Source organism: Mirounga angustirostris, unplaced genomic scaffold (genome assembly GCF_029215605.1).
Source record: "Mirounga angustirostris isolate CCGP_5_RB_7025 unplaced genomic scaffold, mMirAng1.0.hap1 SCAF_8, whole genome shotgun sequence".
In the NCBI taxonomy this organism is placed as follows: Eukaryota; Metazoa; Chordata; class Mammalia; order Carnivora; family Phocidae; genus Mirounga; species Mirounga angustirostris.
Genome location: NW_026991716.1, coordinates 138023613 through 138049263, shown reverse-complemented (window position 1 = coordinate 138049263; position 25651 = coordinate 138023613). Strand labels below are relative to the sequence as shown.

The window sequence follows — 25651 nt, the reverse complement described above, 5'->3', positions numbered from 1 at the left end:
GGAGGGCTGGCAACTGTCAGCTCCTGAGGAGACCCCCCAAGGCAGACAGTGTCCCCGAGGGCAGGAAAGAGGCCTCTACTCAAGCCAGGTGCCCTGGGGGGACGGGGGGGGACGGGACAGGCAGTAAGAGAAGCCACAGGAAGGACGTGAAGGTCTGAGATAAGCCTTTTAGAAAGCAGTTTGGCAGGAGTACCGCAAGTCATGAGAATGTGTAGCTCTTCAACCAAATGAGGCCTCTTTTAGGGAAATTTATCTGAAAGCAACCATCCAAATGCCAGATGCACAAAAATTTTCATTATTTTTTATTTTTTTTAAATAACTAAAAAAGTAGAAGCAACGAGTATTAAATGTTCTCAGAAAATCAGCTGTAACCACAACGAGAAAAACTTGAAAGAAAAGAGGACAAAAAGTGTGTTTGGGTTAAAAGCAATGGATGATGTTTTCCCTTTCGTACGTCAAATTGCCTACGACGGCATTTTTCTCATCACTGACTGATGTCACCACCGTACGGACAGCTGGATATTGGGGGCAGGGGGGACGGGAAATTACCTTCGAGTATTTGTAGGACACGTTCGCACTTCTCCTGCAGCAGCTGGTCAGCCTGCTCAGCACGATCTCCCTGGAAGGCAAGCACAGTCACTGCAGGGTGGAACCAGCAGGACAGGGGGCCCAGCTGGCCAGCCCCTCCCCAGCCCCACAGCTCGAGCGCCCACCGAAAGAGACGCCTGCAGCCCCCACAACACAGCCCTGCACGGCCCGGGCACGAGAAGCCCATGGCAGAGGGGCGATAAACCAGTTCAGTGAAAAGAACACTCTGGAATTAGACAGAAGTGGATTTGAAACCTGCCTCCCCGAGTGGTCTAGCAAAGGCAAGAGCAAGTTACCTAACAGTTGTGCTTCCGCTGTCCCATGTGACCATAAGGCCACACGTCCCCGCCACCCCAGGCTGCACTGGGATTGTGTGTGCCGAACGACTAACCCAAGACCAGCTCGTACCCAGCCCTTCTGCCCTGATTCTTCGTTCCCGTGCCAGCCTCTCTGGGGTGGGGTGGCCGCACTCAGGACTCTGGATGCTGGCTCCGGCCACACTACAGGGCTCCTGGGCTCGGGGCTTCAGCTTCACTCATGCATGACATGGCAATCTCCTGGAGGGACAGCCATGTGTGGGGACGAGCCCAGAGGATGGCATCCTACAGCAGGCATCTCGTAAATGCTCACTTTTGCAAGGGGAGGCTAGCGTAGAGGGCTCAGCTGATCATCTGCTCATAAAACGTGTTCATTTTCTGTCCATCTCTGGACACAACCAAAGACCAACGTCCTAAGAACGGACTCACACGCCTGGGACGGGCCCCATGGTGCCGGTCCGACACGACACCTTGTCACAGGAACACAGCTATTTACGGAACACAACCCCGGAGACCGCGTCCATACCGTTCTCTCTCACACACACACACGCACACGCACAAGCACAGATCCTGGTGGCCCCGCGGCCTCCCTCCCCTTACCTCCGTTCCTTCTTGTAGAGCAACAGGGTCAGCAGACAGCCGGTGAGCGCCACCAGCAGCAGGCTGAGGACCGCCCCAACGGCCTGGCTTCGCTCCGACAGCCCCCTGCGCTCCGGCGTGTCCTCGCCCGCGCTGTCACCGTCGAGGCCCACCCTGAAAGGAAGCCACCTCAGTCAGGCACATGCCACCACAGCGGCGACCCTCGCCGGCCCCAGGCCGGGATGTGCAGACCGGCGGGGGACCAAGTCCTCGGACAGTGAGGTCAGGCAAGAGTACGGCGCACAGGCGAAAGGCGGCGACGCAGGACCGCAGCCTCAGCCCCGGCTCATCCCACCGGGCGGCCGTCAGCTATGAGGTGGCCGAGAGGGACGAGCTGGCCCCACTGGTCTGCCAGGACCACAGCTCTCCTCTCTGGGGCCAAACAGTGGCTGCCACCTGGGGAAGGCTTCTCCCTCACTGCATCTTGTCTTGGGACGCGGCGTCAGTGCGCCGGGGGGGGCGGGGTTTGAGGGACACCCCCCCAGGTCACCGCGGGGTGTGACACGGACAGTCTGTCCAGGCTGCTTGTCCTGGGAGGCAGGGCTGGTGACCAACACGGCCACTCTTCAACCAGCTAAGATTTCACCACTCCCACCCACATGTGGTGAACAGCAGTATATTTCCAGGACCTTAACCATTCAACGGAAACAGTAAACTTAACTAATATAAGACCAGAAGCACCAGGACGGACTTCCCTTTCTGCTCAGAGAACCAGACCTTTGTGGAATGACTCAACACTTCCGAACCCTCGGGCCCTCACGCCTGTGCCGACAGAACCCACTACCGCCAATTCTTCCCCACCCCGAGAAAGCAGAGAGCAAAGTGACAGGGGCCATCCGGGCTGCTCGGGAGGAGAGAGGGCACTGCGACAGGCCACACACACGCAATGAGCTGGATGCTAAAGATGCTACAAATTCAGAAAACCACTCGGTTCGAGTTGGGTCAGAGGGCAGCTGACGGCCCGACCACATAAGGATAACCACACTGATCAAAATTCAGCCCAGGCCATGGTCCCAGGGTCCTGGGATCGAGCCGCGCATCAGGCTCCCCGCTCGATGGGAAGCCCTTCTCCTTCTCCAGCTCCCCCTTCTTGTGTTCCCTCTCTCGCTGTGTCTCTCTCTGTCAAATAAATAAACAAAATCTTAAAAAAAAAAAAAAAATTCAGCCGGAACCAAGCGGTCTGGTTTGGAACCATGAGGAGGAGGAGCTCAGCGTTCCCAGTCACTGTGTGCTCGGGCGGGGACAGCCCCACGAGGCGCACATCGGCCAGCCCCGCACGCCCTGCCCTGAAAGCCGGGACCAGCGGGGGCACCGGCTGCACGACATCACTCACTTCTAAATGTGCTCTCGTTTCTACTTCTGGGCTCCCCGGTGAGCCAGGAATTATTCTTAAGTGTGCTTTAGTGTCCAAATGGGTTTCTATTTTTCAGTTAATTTCTTGTTACTGGTCCTTAACTTAATTGCACCGTGTGTGTTGTTTATACAGCACCCACATTTAGAAATTTGCTAAGACTTGCCTTACATCCATGTTCCCGGAAAATACAGGACAAAGTGTACTCTTTTTAAAAGTGAATACTGATTTAAGATCTGACAGATGGCATCTGGAACTCCCCCACTGTCCCTAGCACGGTTTCTATGGACTGCAGAGACACCCTTCTCTGGGACACAAAGCCAACAACTGCAAGGGAAGAACTTTTCCTCCTGATCTCAGTCTCAGCACAGAGAACGAGAAGCTCCTATAAGAACCTAACGTGGATGAAACAGGAAGAAAGCAAATACAAGAGGAGAGCAACATGTAACACTGTGTTCTAGATGAGGGCCTCCAAACACAGCCATGACCTAGGCAGAGGGACGAAGGCTGTGGGGTCCGAGAAGAGGTACGTTCCCTGTGGCCACACGGAGGCCCAGATGGCCCTTCCCTCACCAGAAAGCCCTCAGCACAGAAACGCATACTTCCCATGAAAACCTGGCCTGTAGCTGATTTTCAAAATCTGTAGAACAAGTTTTCATTCCTTCAAACACACACAATACATCATTCAAGTTAAAGTAACATTTACCACGTAATAATCTGCACTAGAACACACGGAAAACCGTGCTGGAACACAAAGATGAGACAGAGCGGCCACTTCTGGTGAGCCAGTGAGGGGAAATGCCGGCTGGGGAAGGCCGGGAAAGAAAGTGGGGGCGCTCAGGCCTCGAGCGTGCATGCAGGCGGACGGTGGTGATGGGGGCGTGGGGGGCCAGGAAGGGCAAGACTTGGACAGCCACTGAAGCCGGATGCCGGCTACGTGGGGTTTGCCTCTCTGGCTCTCAGACACACTGGAATGTTCCCACAAGACAACACTGGGGGCAGAGAACACATACAAACACATGCTTGAGCTAAGTCCTGAGGGAGCAGGTTGGGGGTACAGCTGGGAAGTGTGCGTCCCGAGCAGAAAGCGGCTGACAGGAAGCTCCGGCCCAGGCCGGGCCAGCGCACTCACCCCAGAGGACACACAGCAGAGGTGTACCAGGAGAACAGGTACTGGCAGTCAGCAGTCTCGTGGCTGAACTCGGGGATCCCATCCTTCACCAAAGGGTCGCAGTGGAAGAAGATGGTGGAAGACACAGACTTCGTCTTATCTTTTCCACACTTAGAGGACGAGGCAAACACCACATCCAGATCACCATCTGTCAGAAAGGAAGACACAATACAGGCAACATTACCATCAACTTTTCAATAAAGGGCTGAGTGTATCTTTCCACAGTCTGTAAAAAGTTTGCACACACTTAAAATCATGGTAAAGGGCCTTCTTCAAAGGTCCCACATGCACGCTTTTTCACAGGCCGCCCGACACACATTACGGAGCCCCTGCCTCACGTCAGGGAGCAGGGAAGTCTTGAGCCTTGCCCCAGAAGAGGTCTGGCTCCGTCCTCAGCTAACAGTAGGATTCAGAACAGGGACTGGCCACGCGTTATCAGCGCCTCCATAGACGGAAATGGACCCAGTGGGCAACCAGCCAGGCAACCAACTAAACAAGCCTCCACACGGAGCCCGGGACGCTGGGGGCTCGGTGCGCTCCCCTGGCTGGCGAGACTCCGTGCATATCGTCACACACTGGTGCTGGGAATGGAACCCATCCTCATGCCACAGGAAGAGCATGATGGAAGCATCCTGCTCCCTTCTGGACGCCATCCTATGTGCTTTTTTCCCTTGGCCAATTTCTATCCTTAACCGTGACTGTAACAGCACAAATGAGTCCTGAGTCCTAACAAATGATCAAACCTCAGGGTGGTGACAGAACCTCCCTGAAACCTGCAGCTGGTGTCAGAAGTGACGGAGCTGTGTGCAGACGTTGCCCTCTCCAAACTCCGCAGGCGGCTGGAAGTTCACAGTCAGCCACTGCTACGGGGCTAGGGCGTTCAGTGCATGAAGCGGCCACGTTCACGAACCAAAGGGAGCCCGAGCCCCAAGCCCCACGGCTGGACTCAGGAAGGCCCCACGAGTTCTCACTCACAACTGGCTGAGGCGTGACCCAAGTGGACCACCCGCCAGGCTGGCATGTGGGCGCACATCCCCGAGCTGATGGGGGAGCCGAATCGCAGCCAGACGGGGCTCCGTAGCTTCCTACTCTTGCCCTCTGGAATGAGTGGAGACTTGGGAAGAGATTTAAACTGATTTTTTCACGAAATGCAAAAAGTGGTCTTAATACTAAACCGACTTTCTAGCATTGGTGAATACTCAAAGTGAAAAGGTCTGAAAGGAGTTTAAAGAACAACGAATAAAAGCACGTGCAGATGTGACCCGAGTGAATCCAACTCAGAATTACTGGAAAAGAACAGAGAACCACAGGAGTTTACTCCATAATGTGGACTCCTGACAGCAAATCAGGCTGACCTGGCACTCAGCGTCTGCGCGTGAACGCACGGACGTCTGGGCTCCTACCACTCGGGGAGCAGCTGCTTCTCCTCTCGGGGAATCTCTAGGAGCCCTTTTTACAACAGAGCCGGCTGGGTTTTTAAACACATTTAACTTTTTAAAGGGTGTCTAGCCTTTCTTTTCAACCTTTTGACAAATGTAAAATGTCTTACTCTACTATAAAAATATCTGAAGTTGCCAAGTAAAGAACCAACATGACAAAACAAAATCGAAGGCAATTCTTGGACACGCACACTTTATCTTCTGCTTCACCCCCACTGCACAACCTCGGGTTGAAACCAAGTTTTGGTTTTCAGGTGTTCATCTGGAACTGAGGTGACTTTCTCCTAGAGTGAAATGCTCGTCTCACACACACTGTTCAATCATTTTGACAACTGTGTATCAAGACACAGACAGACCGGGCTTCTGCTTTCAAATCGGGGATTTCAACGGAAGGGTTTCTTCATGAAAATTCTAACGTCCCTCCTTTGAAGAAGCTGAACACGGAACACTGATGGAAAGCAATTACCTTGAACGTAGTATTTGGTTTTGTCAGAAGTTCCAACTTTCCTACTGAAGTGTTGGTCGTTTGGTTTAACCTGGCATATGTTGGCCCCCGAGCATGCTGGATTTCTGGAGCTTGTGATGGAGGAAAGCTGGATTTCATACAGATACTTGTCCCCATTTGTTCTCATGTCCCCAGAGGCACTGAACAGCCTGAAGAGACAGAAAAGATGGCAGTGACTCTAGTCCTTCCAGAAACCCATTTACGAGGGACTCAAACACCCGGGAACTGCAGGGCTGCAGGCCACGGCCCTTCTCCGGCTCTGCCGGCCTGGGAGCCCGTGAGGACGCCCGAGGGCACCAACTTCCACCCCATCGTCTTCCTGCGTCCCCAGCCTGCACTCTGAGTGGTGTCCCGCTCTGGGCCCACCCCAGCCTGCCCTGGGTGCGGCCAGCAGCTCTGGCCGGTCCTTGAGGTCCGGTAGCCGACCCCCGAGATTATCAGGAAGGGGAGGAGGAGGGGAGACTTTATTTTTACACTCAAGAGAATTCACCATCTTTGGTGTTAAAACTTCATGGTTGAGTAATGCTTTCCCTCGGTTTAAGCAAAATATGACAACCACCTAGAAACAGTAACTAAAACACACTGCCTATTTATCATCTTGCAGCCCCCCCGCCCCATTAGGGAAAGGTCTAAATTGCTGGCTTCATTTTGAATACATTTCAGTGCTCGAAAGGAAAATGTTCCACTTACTTAAAATAAATATCTCCGAGGCTGAAGCTCTTGCCGTTTATAGGGTTGGTGATGGTGCCGTTCACCATCTGCACCTCCTGCGGCTTCACAGCACAAGCAGCCCGGGAGTCCCAGCTGAAGTAGTACGTGCAGCTGTCGATGTCGAACCTGGAGGGAGCGAGCGAGGACCGCGGTCACGGCCAGCCGGGCTCGGGGCGGCGCGGGGCCGCGGCCGCACGGAGCCTCTTGCGCCTGGAAGCTTGGCTTTCAGGGCTCCATGCGGGCCGAGCCGGGTCCCCACAGAAGCCCCCCCACCGCCGAGCCCTCGCCAGCCCCACAGTGGCCACTGGCAGCTCTGGCTGGAATGGCTATTACTGACTTTTCTCAACAGTGTAATAGGGAAGGTGATGGTCTAGCACATCAGCAATGTGAAAAAGCAGGCAAACTGTTCAACACAGTTTTGCTTTGTTTTGTTTTTAATTAAGAAACTGTGTGACATCTAGGGGCGCCTGGGTGGCTCAGTCAGTTGAGCATCTGCCTTCGGCTCAGGTCATGATCCCGGTGTCCTGGGATGGAGCCCTGTGTCAGACTCTGCTCAGTGGGGAGTCTGCTTCTCCCAGCCCCCGCCCCCCCCTCTCTCTCTCAAATAAATAAAATCTTCAAAAAAAAAAAAAGAAAAGAAAAGAAAAACAGTGCAACATCTAAAAGCTGGAAAACTTTGCTCCCAAATTTTTGAACTTTATTTTATAAGCTTTTCTGACTCCTACATTGATTTAAATCCTCAGACAATTCCCAGGTCTCCCCAGAAATTCCAGCCCAGCTTCTGGAAGAATCACTGGTTGGGAAATAGCACTCGTATGCTCCCTCTGTTGGCCAAACTCCTCCTAGCACTAGATGCAGAGTTGCCTAGAAAATTCTAGGGTGACCCAAGAGCACCCCAGGTGCCAGCCCCACCTGCTTGGGGGGGTCTCAGGCTGCTTGAACAGCTGGCCTTGGTGGCACCAACCGCTGCCCCTTTGGTTCTACAATGATGTCGAAGGCAGAGGCCGGTGAAACATCACTTGACATTGTCGCTTTAGCCAAGTGACCGTGTATCCGGCCCCTTTTCCAGGAAATCCCTCCCTGTGCGGACCAGCCCCGCACACTCTAGAACAATTAACAGGCCCGGCCCCCTCACCAGGCCCCAAGTCTCAGTGGCTGCACAAACACCCTCTCCCTGCACACCCGTCCGCACACCTGAAATGAAAACCGGGGGGAGAGATGCTGGTGAGCCCCCAGTCCCTGCTCTCCACAGCTCCCTGTGCAGGCCCCAACCCTCTCACCTCATGAATGAAGGTCTGCCCACGGTCTTCGCACAGGTCAACTCTATGACGGCAGATGCCGTCTTATTCTCCCCACACTGATAACCTTTTGAATAAGTTACGATGACTTTGTCATCTGAAACACACGAAGGATGGATTTGTGGTTATAAAAAGCTTCGGCGTCAGAATGTTAAAAGCCAAGACAGAACAAATGTTCGGCTCTCTCAAGACTCCTAAGTCTTCAGTCTTGGGTTCTCAGCATGCCAAGCTTGGTGACCGCCTCCGGGTCCGTACCACACCTTGCACGGCTGGGGAAGACCTGGGTTCCAATCCCAGCCCCTCCTGCTCACCAGCTGCCTGACTCGGGGCTGCTGAGCATCTGAGCCTGTCCCCTTACCTGCGCGGGAGGAATACCGCCCAGAGCGTCTGCCACGAGCCCGGCACGATGGGCACACAGAGAACCTCGCCTAACGGCAGCTGTCACAGCTGCTCCAGTTTTTAGGATTCCAGGGTCATTTTAGGTGCTTTCCCAACACATCCCCCCCACCCTCCCCGCTCGGAACATCCCAGGAGTAACAGGGCAGGAGCTAGACCTCCAAACTACAAAGAGAAAAACCAAAAGCAGAACAACTCAGGTTTCTCAGGTCTCCCGGCTCTGCATCCAACTTTTCCACTTCCAAAAATATCACAGAGAAGAGACAGCTAAGACCCTGACCTGCAGGGTCTAAGAGGTGAGCACTTGCTCACAGTGGCCTCTTGGGAGCCAGTGTGGCGGCCAGCTCAACGCTGCTGCCACTTCCAGCTCCTGTGTGTGGCCGCCCGGAGCCGTCCTGGGGGAGCCCAAGCCCACGCTGGCTCAGCGGCACAGGGCGGGGGCCTCGGGAGCAGCGCCCACCCTGCAGCCCCCGACTCTCACACCCCCGAGACCCGGGGGGGCGGGGGGACACAGGCCTTGGTACCAGCTTCCCACCTGTTCTTCCTGGGACACAGGCCAAGGCGTAGGGGACTGCTCTGCCAAAGGCCCAGGCCCTCAGCCCTGCCCAAATTCAAAGCTGTACCGGATGAATTACATATCAGGCTCCTGTGCAAAATTTTGGAAGACAGAATTCTACTGCTTTAAAGAGAAATTCTTAAACTGCCGGGGCATGGGAAACAAACCAACGCAGGTCTTACTGTAGACACCCTCCACTCCCGAGCAATACACTCGACCTTCCCCAGCTCGTTGCCCAACCTGGGACATGGACTCTAACCCCAAGCCCACCCCCACAGAGCTGTGAGGATTGCACAGGCCGAAAGCACAGCTGTAGATAAACGTGACTTCCTGGAACAGACAGTCCATCTCTCCACCCCACATGGCTGCAGCCCTTCCTGAGCATGTGGGTCACGGTGTCTGTCCTTGGACAGCCGTCCTGTTGGGGCCGAGGAGTAAGGCCCCGGGTGTGTTGGGGACCCTGCTAGCCGAACCTTCCGTGAGGCCTTCACCCTGCAAACCTCTTTCAGCTGGCTGTGGGCAGCCGGGGGAAGGGCTGATCCAGTATCTGTACACAACCACGAGACTGCAGAGCAGAGAGCCACCCTCACCCCTCGTCGTGAGCCGTGTGGGAACAGCGGTGGATGGCGGGCTGGGAGGCCGCTCCAGGCGACCCTACCATCTGGTGCGCCTCTCATCCACAGTGACAGTGGTCCCTCGGAATTCCCTGTCTCCCTTCCAAGAGCTCAAGCAGACTCAAGTCACCCGTGGTTTAATCAGGACAACTCGGGGACCCCACTCTACTCCAACAAGGTAAAGGTGTTTTTCTTTACTGGTTCCTCCGAACATATCCCAGTTATTCCTATCTAAGAAAGACCTACCTTTTAAATAATGAAAGACAGGGGCGCCTTGGTGACTCAGTAGGTTAAGTGTCTGACTCTAGATTTCGGTTCAGGTCGTGATCTCAGAGTCGTGAGATGGAGCCCCGCGTCGGGCTCTGCACTGGGCATGGAGCCTGCTAAAGACTCTCTTTCTCCTTCTCCCTCTCCCCATCCCTGCCAAGCTCGTGCTCTCCCGTACTCTCGCTCTCTCTCAAATAAATAATGAAAGATAGAATCTTTCACTCAACAACCAATTGCGACATGAATTTTCTACTAACACTATTAAAAAGAGCTTCAGTATTTTCTTAATTGTTAAGACATTACAAAAACATACCCCTGAATTATCTTTACCAAGTTCTTGCATAACTGTTCAGCTTTCCTGAGTAAATGCTGGTGCATATAATATGCAGACTCCGGCACTCAATCCAGAGCTGGAGCAAGGATTCAGAGGAATCTTAACCACTGTGACCCTCTCAGGGTAGAAGTACGTTCCCAGGAGAGGTGACCCCCCTACACACACCTGCTAGGACCTGCCATCTCTGGGAATACAAAGTGGTACTTACTCTAATGTTCCAGGAATTACCAAAATGCTTGAGAAACAGTCATAAGGAATGGTATCTGGCGGTTTCAGCTCAAGCCAGTGCTGACCCTCCTGGCCATGAGGATGCCCTCACCTTCCCAACTGCGATGCAACACCGTAAGCATGCACAACAAGGAGCCAGGGCCTTACCTAAGACGTCCAGCCTCTGTGTGTGAACAAGCCCCAAGACCTGGACGACACCAGATGCACTCTTTTTGCAAATGCTGGCTCTGTCAGAGCAGTCGAGAGGCCCTTTATATATTTTCTGGCAGAGATTTATATAGTACCTGTGAAACAACACAGAGAAGTGGAGGAGCAGGGTGCAAGGCCAGTCTGCCCTGCGCACTGGGGTGCAGCTCTCTGCCCCTCCCTTTCAGAAACAGGAACCGTGCTGGTCCCCAAGTGCCCCACGGCACCTCAGAACACAGCACCAAAACAGATTTTCCAGTAAAGGCCCCGGGAGTGGCTGCTTCCTGAAAAAGGGGGCATGGCACCCAGGCAGGTGGGGGTGAACCCTGAGACGGTGTGGTTTAGGAGGGCTGCTGGGTTGGGATCTGCAGCGACTCCAATCCCAGCGAGCTGCTGACCTTAGGACCGAAGGCCTCCAAGTGCACACCCCCACCCCACGCTGAGGCCTTCCTGGTCTGAGGGCCCCTGGCAGAGAGACATGGAGCGGCCGCCACAGGCCACAAATCTCAGACCCACACAGCCCACGGGGTGGGTGCCAAAGAGCTGAGAAAATCAATGCACCCCCCCGCACACACACACCCAGCAGCAGACAGAAGCCCCTCACAAGCACAACACTCATCGAGACTCATTCTATCGCATGCGGATCGCCGGCTCCTGGTTCCAAAGGCTCCCTTTCTGTCCACCTCTGCCTTCAAACCCAGCCCCGGGCACCAGGTCTGGCACCGTGAGGGGCTCTCGAGCCACCGCAAGCACCGGCTTTACGTGGCAGCCCCAGCTCTGCAGGGACATGGAAGCGGACCGCCAAGAGCCCACCACCAACAGGCCCGAGAAGGACACGGCTGGCACGTGGTGATAGGTACTCACGAGTCTCCTTCATGGACAAAGAACCAAGACCCGGTGAGTGAAGACAACAGCCGTAAGTCGTAGGTTTTGTGCTTCTGGATGAATTTGCACTCCATCTTCTTTGGAGGGCAGACAACTTTTGTTTTCCACTCAAATGTCACCTCACAGCCACGAACTTCACTGAAGACCTGTGGCCTCCCAATATCGGCCTCCTCGTCGCACTTGAAGATAATTGCAGACATCCGGTGGCTGTTTGCTGGGGAGCAGCATGCAGAAAACTCAGACGGCAGCCTGGCCCCCCGCCGGCCCCTCACGTCTCCCCCCCCAGCCCGCTCCGCTGCGCTCCGCCACCGCCCCCGCGCCCCCGCCAGAGCTGCGCCGTCTCCTTCACGTGTCCCCCGGCCCGAAACAGACCAAGGCCCCCCAGGGCCCTGTGTCTGCCTCCTCTTGTGCTTAATGACCCCATGGCACTAGCTCAATCCCCCGTGGACGGTATTCAACATTTGGTCACATGTGAATGAGGACAAGAAATGAAAACAGCAACAGGTACCTGTAATTACCTAAACACGTGAGTGCTGTCCACCAGACCAGGAGAAAGGCCCTGTCATAATAAGCCTCAAAACAAAACTATAATAGGCCCCTGCAAATTTAACACTTAGAATTTCTTTATACCCTCTCGCTCCCTGAGCATTTACAAGAATTAAGTCGTTTTCGTGTATCTCCTCATCACGTCCCTCGAGCACTCACGCCCGTTTGTGCCGCCCGTGAGCGGCCCGGCTCAGCCTGAAGCCCCAGCCCCGCGCCGTGCCCGCCGCACGGCTGAGAGCCGGCAGGTGAGCCCACCGCGCTTCCTGCCGACGCAGGCCCGTGACCGGCAGGACTCCGCACAGGCGCGAGCGGCCGTCAGCGGCGCCGGCACGAGGACACCCACCGCCCGAGTTAGAGAATGGGCCCCGCTGACCACCTGGCACCAGCCTGTCAGCCCTGCCCCACTTCAGTCCATGTACCCAGTCACGTAACACATCCCACGGAGCCATTTGAGATGTCCTCTCTTTATGCAAAACAAGCGTGACGTGGAAAAACGACACGCGACAGGGTTAACTCGGACAGCCACAGAGGTCTGAGCACGAAGCCAGCCTGGGGAGGACGCCGGCCACGCGGCAGCCCGAGCCCGGACGCGTGCTCCGCTACGTACAGCGTCTGCAGAAGCCCCACTCGCGGTCTCTGTCGTAGTTGGCCGTGGTGGAGCACCAGAGCCTCGCCCTGCTCTCCAGAACACACTCCTCGTAGCTCTTCCCATTGAATATGAAGGGGAACACACAGGGGTCACCTTCCTCAGTTTCTGGAGAAAAGAAGAACATCGCGTGACCCTGATTACTGGCACCTCAGCTGTGCTTTCACTGCTGCACACGATCACCTGGGAACGCTCACAGGGATCCCTTATGAAAGCCACCACCCTGAGCCAACATCAGGACCGCTGGCCTCTGGGTCCCAACATGGCAAGAGGCTCACAGACCAGCATGAGCCCGAGGCCAGAGCACTCACACTCAGGGCTGTGTGGGTGGAACGCCACGGGGTCCGAGCCAGGTGTCCGCATTCACAGCATCCGAGCTCCATGCCTCAGTCTCCTCCTGTGGCCGGGTCTACCACCACACTCCCCACAACATAAAACACGCCCTGCTACAAAGATTTACCTGGAGGACAATTATCTCCGTTGGCATAACTTAAAATGACAGCTTCATCCTGGTGCCTGTAATCCAGTCTCATCGATGCCAGCCGCCCGAAAGATGCCCCCTTGTTCCTGGAAAGCAGGCAGACACCGCCGTCCTTACAGCCTCCTTCATCCAGGCCTGCCGCCGCGGTGCATACCCCTACACTGTAGGTGCGTGAGTCTCGAGTCACCTGGACAGACAAGAACACGCGTGGGCGTCAGTGGGTCTCCAGGTGGGGAGAGCCGTCGCTCGTGCCGGAAAGCAGGGACTGCCTGCGGGCTGGGCACGGCTGCCTCAGTGCTCCCTTCCTCCTCTCCACTCCTGACCTTCCTCCAGAGGGCAATGCCTGACCCACCGTCTGGGCACTTCCTTCCGTCCACCCCCAGGCCCCTGGCGGGGAGCCGGCTGTCAGACCTCGGGCTGCTCCTCCACCTTCCTGAAGCCCGGGTTCCCCACCTGTGACGCAGGAGTGCTGAGGACAGAGCTGATGAGCGGGAAGTAGACACAGCATCGCTGAGCACGTACGTCGCCTTCCTTGCCGGCCCCACCCTCTGCAGGCTCACACCTGCAGCGCACCAGTCCCACCTGTGCAAGGTCTCTATCACAGGAGCCAGGGCACGGGCCTCGGGGCTCACTACTCCCCAGCCACCATCCCCTGGGAGGTGCTGGGATCTGGTGGCATGGTCCAAGGTGCCTAACTCAGTAACATCTAGATCACAGGCCCCCAGGTGGAGGGTCCCCAAACCCCAGTGACTCAAGATGTCCACGGCCTCATCGATATCACAAATAGCCCATGACACAAAGACCAGATAAGCTCCCCCCCAACACACACACAGATGTATCTCAAGTCAGAGGAACATCCTAGCAGCTGCCTCTATCCATTACCTCTGTGGTCAGCAAAAGAGCTGCATCTGCATCTTGAAGTCAGGTTGGCAGGAGACACAAGGGAATGACTCACAGCCTCTTCTGGGTGTACCAGACCTGGCCCTGCCCTTATGGGATACACGGTGGTCACATGCACGTCCCCAAGCAGCCTCCTGACCTCCGTTGTATCATTTAATCCTCACAAAGCCCTATGGAGCTAAACTCTGAGCCGTGGCGCACAACTCAGGCGTTAGCTGGGCCTTGCTCGCTACACAGTCTAGAATCCCCGACAAGTTGATCCTGTGTGTCCAGGGCGGAGACTAAGCCCATTACCCCTCCGTGCACTGTGCCTCAGTGGTCACATGTGCCCCATCACCTACAACACAAGAAGGTATCACAAAGAACCCAGGCCGCTGTGCCCCCAAGATCAGCGGGCTCCAGCTGAGCGGCATTACCTTGAAAGTGCTTTTGGAAAGGCTGGACAGGTTAAAGCTGTAATGCAGCTGCTCGTCCGTCAGGGAGCAGCCGTCCACCTTCACTTCGTCTGGACAGACCAGTGGGGTCTCCCACCCAAACACAAAGTCGCAGTCACTGGTCCTCAGCAGCATGGGAGCTCCCTGTTCAAAAGAAAACCCACATGGGTCAAGTAGAGCATCCTCACACGGCTCTCCTCCCCCAGCTGGCACCAGAGAGAGACCCCCGCTTCCGGGGCTGTGGCCGTGGCGGGGAGGCTGCCAGGTGCTCTGGGTGACCCGCAGTGGCCCCCCTCCAGGAGGGAGGGGCAGGGGCACCACCCTGCAAGGAACCAGGATGGCCCTGCCCACACACCTGGAGCCTCTCGCAACCTCCAGGACGTGGCCCTGCGTTTAGACAAAGTCCCCATGTCCACACTACCAGTTCTTTAAACGTCATGACCGAGCAGGGTATGAAAGTGAGGCCCTGCCAAGGCAGAGGAGGGAGCCGAGCCCTCTGGGACGCTCGCCGGGAGCGTCTCCCCCCCGCTGCTACAAACTGAGGCCACCCCGGACGAGGCCCACACACCACTCGGCCAGACTGCACGCGGGCCACGGAGCCCGCACCGGCATGCTTATGCCCCCCTTGCTCAGCAACAGCACAGGCGGGCAGCTGGTCAGCAATTTCATTTTTAGCTGCTGCTGAGAATCGGTTTTTCTATAAGCTTCAGTGGAAAAGTATTCCCACTAAAGGTAAAAACCACAGGGGCAGAAAGCCTCTTTAAAATCTTTCCAACCTTGAGCGCACAACTTCGTGTGAGGTGCCCGGTCTCTGAAAGCCAGTGAACACTGTCACTCTGAACATGACACTGCTGCCCTGAGACTCCGTGCCCGCCCGTGGACGGCCCACCATGTGGGGTTAGCAGTTTCCCAGCTAGGCCGTTACACGCTCTCCATGTGGGAGGCTGAGATAACCGGAGCTCCTCGGGAGGTGGGTCTTCAAAAGAACCCCTCTGAAGAGAGAACTACTGAACGTGGCAGCCTTTCTACAGATTAAGCCACGCTGCCTTAGGCTGTGTGTGCCGATGGCCGCCGGGTGGACAAACTGCACAAACATACAGACACATACCCAGAGATAAAAGGAGTTCGCTGATCACAGCTCTGCCCCCCTGGTAACTCAGGATCATCCTGAGGGCCAACGGACCATCTGTGAACAGGGACGTGTCCAAGGGCCCTGAGGTGGGGGGAGCCACTAGATGGGGAGGGCCCAGGCAGCGATGGTCTGTGTCTTCCCCTGTCCCTCCTCTCCCCAGGCTGCTGCCACGTCACTTCCCACCACTGCCGGGCAGCTAGAGCTCCCTTTCCCTGACAGACCTGCTACAGGCCAACAAACCAGAAAGTCAGCCTAGGGAATCCACAAGACACATTCTAGAACCGAAACCCGTTACCTGAGCTCCTAGGGCCAGATGAGCCTTACAGTTCATCATCTTCAGGATTTTAAGAGGCACATATTTCTATCACCTCTCTCTCTCTCTCTCTCTCTCACGCACGTGTGCGCGCACACACACACACACACACAGTCCTACAGTCAAGCACACTCATGTTTCTGTAGCCAAATGTATGAATATTCTTATCAAGTGGGACAAATACCATGAGTAGCCTCCATCACTCATGTCAGAGGACTGAGTTTTCAGAGTGTTACAGATTTCAGAAGCATAGACTCCGCGCTGTGAAGCTGGGCTGCTTGGAGCAAAGAGCTCGCCAGCTGAGAAGGGGGAGTCCCGGCGGCCACTGCAGGGCTGCATGAGTCAGGTACGGCACCCAGCACCTCTGAGTCCCTGTGAAATGGGGGCCACAACCTACCCATTCATCTCCTATTCACAGAGAGAACGTATGCAGAAACTCTGTGGAACAGAATGACACTCGTGATGGAAGCCATGTTATTTTTAAATGCACTTAAAACAGAAGTCGATAACCTCCTTAGAAGGAACATATGCAACTCTGTTAGAGCTATTTTGATTCCGGAGAGGCCTTCTTTTGTTCGCTAACTTCTAAATTTTGGGTTATATCCTGAACAATGATAGCTGCCAAAAGTCTGAGTTACCAATAAGAATAAAATCACTAATGCTATAGTTTTAAAAAAGGAAAAAGCTGACACTTCTATACATTGGTACACATTGAAAACTACTCCTATGCTTAAGTGTTTCACGTTTTTAAATTACAGCAAGCCTCGCTGTGCAAAGTCCGCTCCATTAATTCAGTGTGGGCTTACTCATTGTTAAATTAATGGTTTTAGGGGCACCTGGGTGACTCAATCAGTTAAGCATCTACCTTCGGCTCAGGTCATGATCCCAAGATCCTGGGATCAGGCCCCGCATCAGGCTCCCTGCTCAGTGGGGGGCCTGCTTCCCCCTCCCCCCCGAGCCCTCCCCCGCTTATGTGCATGCTCGCTCTCTCTTGTGCTCTCAAATAAAGAAATAAAATCTTTAAAAAAAATTAATGGTTTTAAATTATTCAATGCACCACTGACACACCATATGATTGCATCCATTTTCAATACGGGCATCCTTACGCCTAAAGCATGCTTTCTGAGCCTGCAGCTCTGGCTCACTAAACCAGGCTTCAGCCCCCAGACTGTGAACAGGTGCACACTTACCATGCTCACACCTCTCCTACAGTGAAAAGCGATCAGTGAGGTGTAGTTGAAATGCTTGTCCGCTAAGCAAGGAGTACTACTTTCAAAATTCAAGTAAACTTCATTAGCTATGGGGTTGAGTATTGGAGGTCCTGTGACTCGGCCAATATCCTAAACAAAGAAAAAAGCAAACAGCATTTCAGGAAATTGCTCGTTGGGTTGGCGAACACAGGCTGATACAGAACTGCAACAACAATACCTCATCTGTTTTGAAAATGAGTAGCATCTAAAGAAACTAGGTTAAGAGCAACTCACTTGACAAGTCTTGACAATAAAAGCTGCTACTCAGAAAGTTCAGTTTGTCAGCAGTCATCAGTTTCGATCCTACGATTTCTAACAATAGGATTCTATTTCCAATCATGGTGAATTTTCAAAGATTCCAGGCAATAGGTCTCTGTCCAGGAGTATCAAGAATGCTGCATGGTCCCCTATCACCTGATGGTGAGTGGCGGCAGGAGCCCACAGATCTGCCCCCACGCCGGCCGCCTCCTCACACCCAGCACTGCCCCAGGATTGCTCGGTTTCCTTGGCAGTGCCCTTCGGTACATCCTTGGGAGGGCACAGGCTTATTTCCCATGACGTTTTATTGCTCAGCCTAGCATCTGACGCACACTGGCTGCTCAGTAAATATTTCTGAGCAAATAAACCCAAAAACGAAGGAAAGACGAATGGTCAGAAGTGGTGTATGTGTGCATGAGTGAGCCACGGGGCTTTCGTTCATCACCATGGTGCCGGCATGTTCAGGCTATGATGACTCAACACCTACTCCAAGCAGGAAACTGGCTACCGTTTTTAAAATCTGAAAAAGGACAGCCAGGCAGGAAAATACAGCAGATCTGACCTATCAGAAAGGTACTCACATCCAGGGTCCCAACCTGCACGGTCAGAGAGGACGGCACTGAAGAGCTTCCTACTAAGATGTGGTTCACCCAGGCCCTTAGCCCCTCATGCAGGTAGGACTTTGTGAGACTCATATCATGGCCAATTTCCCCACCCGCTCCCATTTCTCTATACCAATGCTGCAGATAATACCCATTTTTAAAAGGACATCTCCAGGCATACCTGGGTGGCTCAGTCAATTAAGCATCTGCCTTCAGTTCAGGTCATGATCCCAGGGTCCTGGGATCGGGCCTCAAGTCAGGCTCCCTGCACAGCAGGGAGTCTGCTTCTCCCTCTCCGCCCCTCCCCCCGACTCATGCGTACTACAAGCATGCTCGCTCTCTAATAAAATCTTAAAAAAAAAAAAAAAAAAGGACATCTCCATATCTTATGACAGGACTGCGTAAAGCCTACAGATAGAAATATAGAAATAGACCCTTTTGAGATGCATCTCAAATAATAAAGCACAGCAAAGATTTGATAAAACATAAAGAAAACTCATGAAGACAATTTTCAAAGAGCCAAAGCTGTACTAAAAAGAGCTAGGAGTCCCAAACTTTTAAGGCAGAGTATCCAGCAATTAGCAGATCTGCTCTTGCCCCGAAGGACTCATTTACCAAAGAAAGTGATTGTATCTCCCAAGCACTTTCTTTACCCCAGACATGCATTTCAAAAAAAGAAATCAAGTTCTTATCAGTTCTTTCTTGCCACTTTACATATAAGTTTCCTGATCAGAGTCAACCTTAAGAATCCTAACAGGACACCCTATTCACACGTGTTCATGTTTTCTTCCACAACTCAGAGACCTCCTGGTCGCCATCATTAGCGGATGGCTCAATGCACAAATCCTTAACGTTAATCTTCCCCAACTGGACCCAGGACACACACAGTCCCAGATCCTTTCACCTTCCTATCTGCTTGAGTAACCCTCCACTGAAAGCAAGAAACACAACATGACAGTTGTTAAAAATCTTGCAAAACCTGTTTCTGCCTTGTGTTTCCCATACTTACTATGGGGGGACCGTCGACAGGAACCTTGCACACAGCCGCTCCAGCGGGACAAGGCACCCCATGCATCGGGTTCAGTGGCTGGCAGATGTTGATGTAGAAGTCAGGGCCGGTGTCCGAAGTGTCATCCTCACTCTCGTCATACGCCTCATAGCCCCCCGTGCGGTGGATGAGGGGGGACAGGTCAATAATGGAGCTTCCGTTCCTCACAGAGCACTCCGTCTGTTAGACAAGGAGGACCTCGCTGGAGTCCACAGTAACATTCTCCTCATCACCACTAAGTCACCCCAGGAATTTAAAAGCAGCACAAAAAAAGCACGAAAGATGGAACAACATCCCCCAAATGCTTGGGCACTTAGACCTACTCATTGTTGGGACCATCGCGGGTGGCTAAGCCATTCTGGGTACCCTCTGGCGGGGGGGGGGGGGGGGGGAGTGGTGGCCGACAGTGACCTGCAGGAAAGCTGGTGCGGGAACCAGGGCCCACCCGGGCGTCAGGCAGGCATTTCTCAGAGGCCACACGGACCCCAGACTCACCACCTGCTCGCAGGCCAGAGGCGTGTGCCAGGAAAAGAAGAGCGTGCATGTCTGCTTGTCGAGAGAGATGAGCATGGGCCTGTTGGTGGGCCCGGCCTCAGGCCTGCACACGAAGCTGATCACACTCTTGTAGGTCAGGCCGGATTTGGACGGACAGGGGGATCCATCCTCATACACCAGCTGTAGGACCTGATCCACATAGGTCAGCCTCTTGTTTGCCTTGCCCACACTGATCCTGGTCTGCCCGAAGCAGGCCCCTGTACCGAACGTGAAGGGAGAGGAAAAGCACAATTATGGACTCAGGTGACCAGCTTTCTGAGGACTGCTTTCTGCAAATCCAGAGCTAACACTTGTCATTCTGAGCGTCCAGTGAGGTCTCGGCAAGTGTCCTGCATCTACCATTTCATCACGTAGCCACGGGTTCCCCCGCCATGAGCAGAATGTTACAGCAGAGGTGATGGATCTTCAGTTCTACTCCCTCTTTTGCCACAGGAATGCGGAGGCTGGGGACAGCCCTGGGGACGGGAGACCCAGGCGTGGCGGTGGTCATGCACTTACCCACGCCGGGGGAGCAGTTTTCATTGTCGTCACAGACACTGATGTACACAAGCCCCTTCTCGCTGTATGCGGCCGTGTGTCCAGCTCCGCCGCTTAAAGAGCTCAGATCAAACAGGTGTCCTGCAAGGGGGGAAGGGGCAGACACACAGTGACGCCAGCATGCTCACCCACGGACCACGCTGGCCGTTGGGACTTCTGACTTCCTGCCGTGGGTCCGCCACTTGCCATGTTCACTGACCTGGCCCTAAAAATGCTCCTGGCCAGCTAGACTACATCATGAGGCTAGAGACTGCAAGTTTATATGATGGCTCATCTTTCCTCAGAAGACAGTGGCTCATAGCGTCCTCCTCCTCCCGGGGCTGGGCCACAACAGGGCCACGAGGGCCCTGGTGGGATTCAGGAGGGCCTGATGGCATCCCTCCCATGGCCAAGGGAGGCCAGCCGCAGCCTGCTGGGTCTCCAGCACGGACGGCAGTCGAGGCCTCCCCGCTGCCCCCACAGGACCACTGGACCACGGACACGGACTCTACGCAACTCTGCAAGCCTACAGCTGGTGTGACAGGCACACTCGGAAGCAGGCGTTATGGGCAGCAAGACTCGCAGGGAGATGGATCAATCTCTTCCCCACCGAAGGAGAAGTCCTAGCAAACAAAACTGGGTAGAGCAAGAGAGGACGCCAACATGCACACATGTGGACAGAATGCTACTGCCAAGGGAGTCTTGCTCCCCAGCTTCAAGTTAGGTCCCTCACTGTGGGGGGGCTGGTGACTGGCAGTGTCCTCACTATGGGGGGGGGGGTTGGTGACTGGCAGTGTCCCTCACTGTGGGAGGGGTTGGTGACTGGCAGTGTCCCTCACTGTGGGGGGGGGGGGTTGGTGACTGGCAGCGTCCTCACTATGGGCAGGGGCTGGTGACTGGCAGTGTCTTCACCATGGGGGGGGGGGGGGCTGGTGACTGGCAGTGTCCCTCCCTGGGGGGGGGGGGGTTGATGACTGGCAGCGTCCTCACCATGGGGGGTGGTGGTGACTGGCAGTGTCCCTCACTGTGGTGGGGGGATTGATGACTGGCAGTGTCCTCACTGTGGGGGGGGGTTGGTGACTGGCAGCGTTCTCACTATGGGGGGGCTGGTGCTTGGCAGCGTCCCTCACCTGTGGCAGGGTTGGTGACTTGGCAGTTGTCGTGCACATTGCTCCTCACAGGACAGGCAGCTGGTGTGGGCCAGGAGAAGGTGTACTCACAGTCTTCCACCGCACTGATGAACATGGGCCTGGAATTCTACGAGCAAAGGACAGAGTGTTGTCAACAGGGCACAATTTCTACGAAACGTCAGCTTCCATCAAGTGGGAGCCTCTCTGCAATACCACGTGGAATTTTTGTCAGTGTGTTTATGGACTGAGGGCACACTTAGAAAAGCAAAAGGTCAAGATCTTCCTGGGATTGCACTAGGGCCTTAACATATGCAAGGCGAGGCAGACTCAGAGCCAGAAATCCACTTGGGGCATCATGGAGATCTTTCTACAGCTACAGCTAGGGAAAGACAGGCAGGGGACAGGGTGAGGAAGTGGCTCAAAGGCTCTGGTGAGTCAGGAAAGAGGAAATAGCTGGTAACACTCTAAAAGCAAAGGAATTCAGATCTGTTATTATAGACAAAACAAAAAGTCCCACCCAGAAAACTCGTCATTTACTCCACGATCCTCCACTTGCACGAGCTACACGCGCTCCGTCCCCACGCTTCCTGTCCACCACGGAGCTGCTAAGACTGGTTCAGCAGTACACTCCTTTGCAGATAAACCCCTGGCAGCTTTGCCAGCCTCCTGGGCAACCCACGTGCAGAGCCCCTCACACATCACCCTCGTGTTTCCTCCCACATGTCCATCAGCTCTTTCTTCCTCTACCATGAGCCTCTGCCAGTTACGGAGCTGAGAGGGTCTATCGGGGCCCAGGTGTCCGGGCCCCAGCAGCTCCTGTCTAGGCTAAGCCTCTGTACAGCTTCCCGAGGAGGAAGGCCCAGCTGCTACTCCTGCCAAGAGGGCAGACCTCAGGCTCCCAGAGCTCCTCCTACCACTGCTGGCCAAACGCAGCGGGAGACAGTGGGCGCTCCAGCCTAGAACACTGAGTGGGCTGGTCCAGCTTGACTTTATTCCTAAAATTAGTTACAACCCTAATTTTTAATAGCACAGGGGGCTTCACCTTCATGTCACACGTGGAGATGTTCCTGTGGGGACAGTCCAGAGAGACCATTCAGTCAGTCCCACGCCTGCTTAGCTACACCCACCAACCCCTCAGAGAGAGGCATGGAGCACAGACATGAGACCAGCCCCCATGGACCGTGCACCAACGGGCAGTGATGCCCGGCACCTCCTACTTCCTCTCTCTGCACCTCACAGCGATTTGGCAAGACGGGAACAGCTCGTGTTATTCACGGGTACACAGCTTAGCACAGTTAAGTAACCAAGCTAGGAAATAAAGAGCAGCCCTGAACCTGGTCTGTCTAACCTTCTGCTTCTCCCAAGCTGCATCCGTGAAGGCAAAGGGCAGGTTGTCAAATACCGGTTTGCTCTACAGCCTTGGGGGGCACCTGCAGGGGACCAAACTTTAAGGAGAACCAACCAGTTCTGAGACTAGAACTGCAGGTCAGACCCGCCAGGAGCCAGAGAAGAGAGGTAGGTGCCCACGAGCCAGAGGGCTGAGGCAGGACTGCCAGCACCCGCAGTCACGCCACGGAGTCCCGAGCATCGCATCCTCCACTCGGATCCCAGGGCAAGTAAGACCGTCTCCCTGGGCCCCAGAGCTACCCGCCGGGGGCTGAGGAAGCGTTGTCACTTACGACTTGGCTCTCGCTACAGGTGAAGCGGATGGTGGTTGACTTTTTCCGAATTTGGTCTGGACACAAGTCACCATCGACGTACTTCAGGACAGTGGCGCCACCTCTCCACTGCGGCCCCTCCCTCACCCTGCCGAGGTTCACAGGCTTAGAGCTGCCCAAGAGACACGCGGCTGCTTCCGGAGGGCACGGCTCTGTGAGAGGAGACATGGTTGTTGCCTTGGCCGCTTTTCCAGCCCAGAATTTATCTGGTAAGCAATGTCAGACATGCTGTACGCTTCATTCTAATAGTCACTCCAAAATATCTGCTGTTTCTTTCGCATGAGATGACAATGATGCCACAGAACTTCTCAGTTAGCAGAGGCATGCGGTGCGGGGAGAATGCAAGGTTTCATAGACCGAATTATTTCTGAACCCCGAATACGTTGAGACTAAAATACCTAGATAAGCCAACAGGACATTTTAAATGGCCCACATTCAAGTACCATCTTTAAGAGTTACCGAGAGGGGCGCCTGGGTGGCTCAGTTGGTTAAGCGACTGCCTTCGACTCAGGTCATGATCCTGGAGCCCCGGGATCGAGTCCCACATCGGGCTCCCTGCTCAGCGGGGGTCTGTGTCTCCCTCTGACCCTCCCCCCTCTCATACTCTCTATCTCATTCTCTCTCAAATAAATAAATAAAATCTTTAAAAAAAAGAGTTACTGAGAACTCTGCCAATTTCCCAGTCCCCAAAATGTCTGTGCTATCTGCCCTGTGTAAAGAATTAGTCCCACCTCATGGATTAGGAACCATGCTGTCACTGATCTGCCCAGCACAGAAAGTGAGGGGAAAGGGGCCCACGGCCTCAAATGTAAAGGAGCACCCACCCACATTACTCTCAGTAAACACAGAGGGCATGCGTTCAATCTCTGCTTTGCTCTCTGTGTCTCCCACCCTGCTAAGAAATCACCTACCACCATGATTCCCTCCACCCACCTCCAACTCCTGTTCAAATAAGGTTACTGTGTTCCCAGCGAGCCTTCAACCTTCAACAAAGACTTCTGCTAGACCATCCCAGGGATCAGTCATGAGACCCTTAAATAATTCCTCCTGCCACTTCATGGCCAAAACACCTTCACAGAATCCTGTTCCTACTCGATCTTCTCCCAAACTGACTACAAGCCATCCACCCAAGAGTCCTCTCTCACCGGAACCAGCCTGGGGAGACAGAGACTTGCAAACATTGATGAGATAGTGCTCGGTGGCTCCTGTCCTTGTGACGGCTTCCCAGTTGTCGCTATACCTTGCCAGGGACGAGAGGTCGAAGGTGTTGCCAGCCTCGTCTCTGGAAGGAGGAGAACACTGCGGTTAGGCTCACTTGGACTCCGGATGGACACCAAGCACTGGAAAGGCTCAATATTTAAGGTGCGGTCTGTGCCTGACATCCTGAGCCTCAGGTCCCACCCAGGGACAGAACTTCAGACTGGACCTGGCCCACCACCTCCAGTCAGAATCAGAACCTGAGCTCAGGAAACTTTAAGACTTGGTTCAGCAAAATCATGTATTAATCCAAAAAAAAGCAAAGACCAGGCCTGCAAAGGAAGCGCTCCCCGTGCTCAGGCCCGTGAGAGGACAGGAGAGAACAGTGGGCTCCGTGGCGCGCTCACAGCACAGAGCACTCTCGGGAGCAACCACCTGCTGTCCAACCCTGAGACGGCCACTGAAATAAAAATGAACTGCTGTTGACATGTCTGCTCAGGCTGAAGTTTACTTACTACACAAATCCCACACACAACTGTTACTGAGGGCCAACCCCATAGCAGGTGCAGGGTCAATGGTGAGCAAGACCCACGTCTGTCCCCAGGAAGCACTAGGTCCAGGTGAAGACAGAGGCGCAATCACAGATGCCACCCCATAAGGTCTCAGCAGGGAAGAGGAGAACGGAAAGCATTCATTCGTTCAAAAAATACGTGCTAAGCTGAGGGTATTATACTGAACCAAAAAGATACAAATCACCCATTTTATGAAATTTGCAGAAATTACCAGGAGAAGGAAAACACCATAAACAGGATATAAGTTTTTTTAAGTAGACAGTATGTCAGAGAGCGATTAAAGCTGAAGAGGAAAAAAATCTGGGGCTGGGTGGTGGAGGGAGGTTGAGATTTTAGACGTCGTGGTCAGAGAAAAACTTACCAACAAGATGACCTCACTGTACACGTTTTTGTACTCCCATGAAGTTATTACAATATGCATGTGTCAACTTCCATTTTAACTGATTATTCCATTTTTTACTTCATTAATTCTTTTAAAAACGGTAAATAAAAATATTTGGTAGGAAAAGCTTTATGTACAAAAATATAAGACTCTTTGTACACAAATCTCAGGAAGTGGAAGACAGTCTCAAATGGCAGTAAGAAAACAGTCAAGTCAATCAGGGCTATCTACTCGGAAGGATCGTTCACACCCACTAGAAATAAGAAATGAATTTGTTTCACGTGGAAACGTTCATGAAGCGTTAGCTGGAAAAAGAAATGTTACAAAACAAATTATGATTCACCGTCACTAAACACGTAGATTCCTGAATGTATGCTTTTCCGTACGTTACTAACACTTACAGAATTATTACTTTACCTAAATAAAAGGAGAGAACGCAATCAAACAGAACAGGAAGTAAGGAAAACATGGAAGTGACTACTCTAC

General features: G+C 53.9%; 1 protein-coding gene across 1 annotated transcript in view; it reads right to left on the bottom strand.

Annotated features, from left to right (window-relative positions):
• The window catches only part of IGF2R (insulin like growth factor 2 receptor), a 96944-nt gene that overhangs the window by 983 nt on the left and 70310 nt on the right, over positions 1–25651 (bottom strand). The window contains exons 30-47 of the mRNA XM_045865843.3: positions 24160–24296; positions 22976–23166; positions 21297–21423; positions 20149–20268; positions 19591–19847; positions 19057–19275; positions 17128–17277; positions 14475–14636; positions 13138–13345; positions 12639–12785; positions 11465–11699; positions 10562–10698; positions 8002–8116; positions 6701–6847; positions 5972–6159; positions 4028–4214; positions 1506–1658; positions 550–619 (exon numbers count right to left, since the gene is read on the bottom strand). Of these exons, the coding sequence (XP_045721799.1) occupies positions 550–619; positions 1506–1658; positions 4028–4214; positions 5972–6159; positions 6701–6847; positions 8002–8116; positions 10562–10698; positions 11465–11699; positions 12639–12785; positions 13138–13345; positions 14475–14636; positions 17128–17277; positions 19057–19275; positions 19591–19847; positions 20149–20268; positions 21297–21423; positions 22976–23166; positions 24160–24296 (2950 nt within the window). The remainder of the gene's footprint in view (positions 1–549; positions 620–1505; positions 1659–4027; positions 4215–5971; positions 6160–6700; positions 6848–8001; positions 8117–10561; positions 10699–11464; positions 11700–12638; positions 12786–13137; positions 13346–14474; positions 14637–17127; positions 17278–19056; positions 19276–19590; positions 19848–20148; positions 20269–21296; positions 21424–22975; positions 23167–24159; positions 24297–25651) is intronic.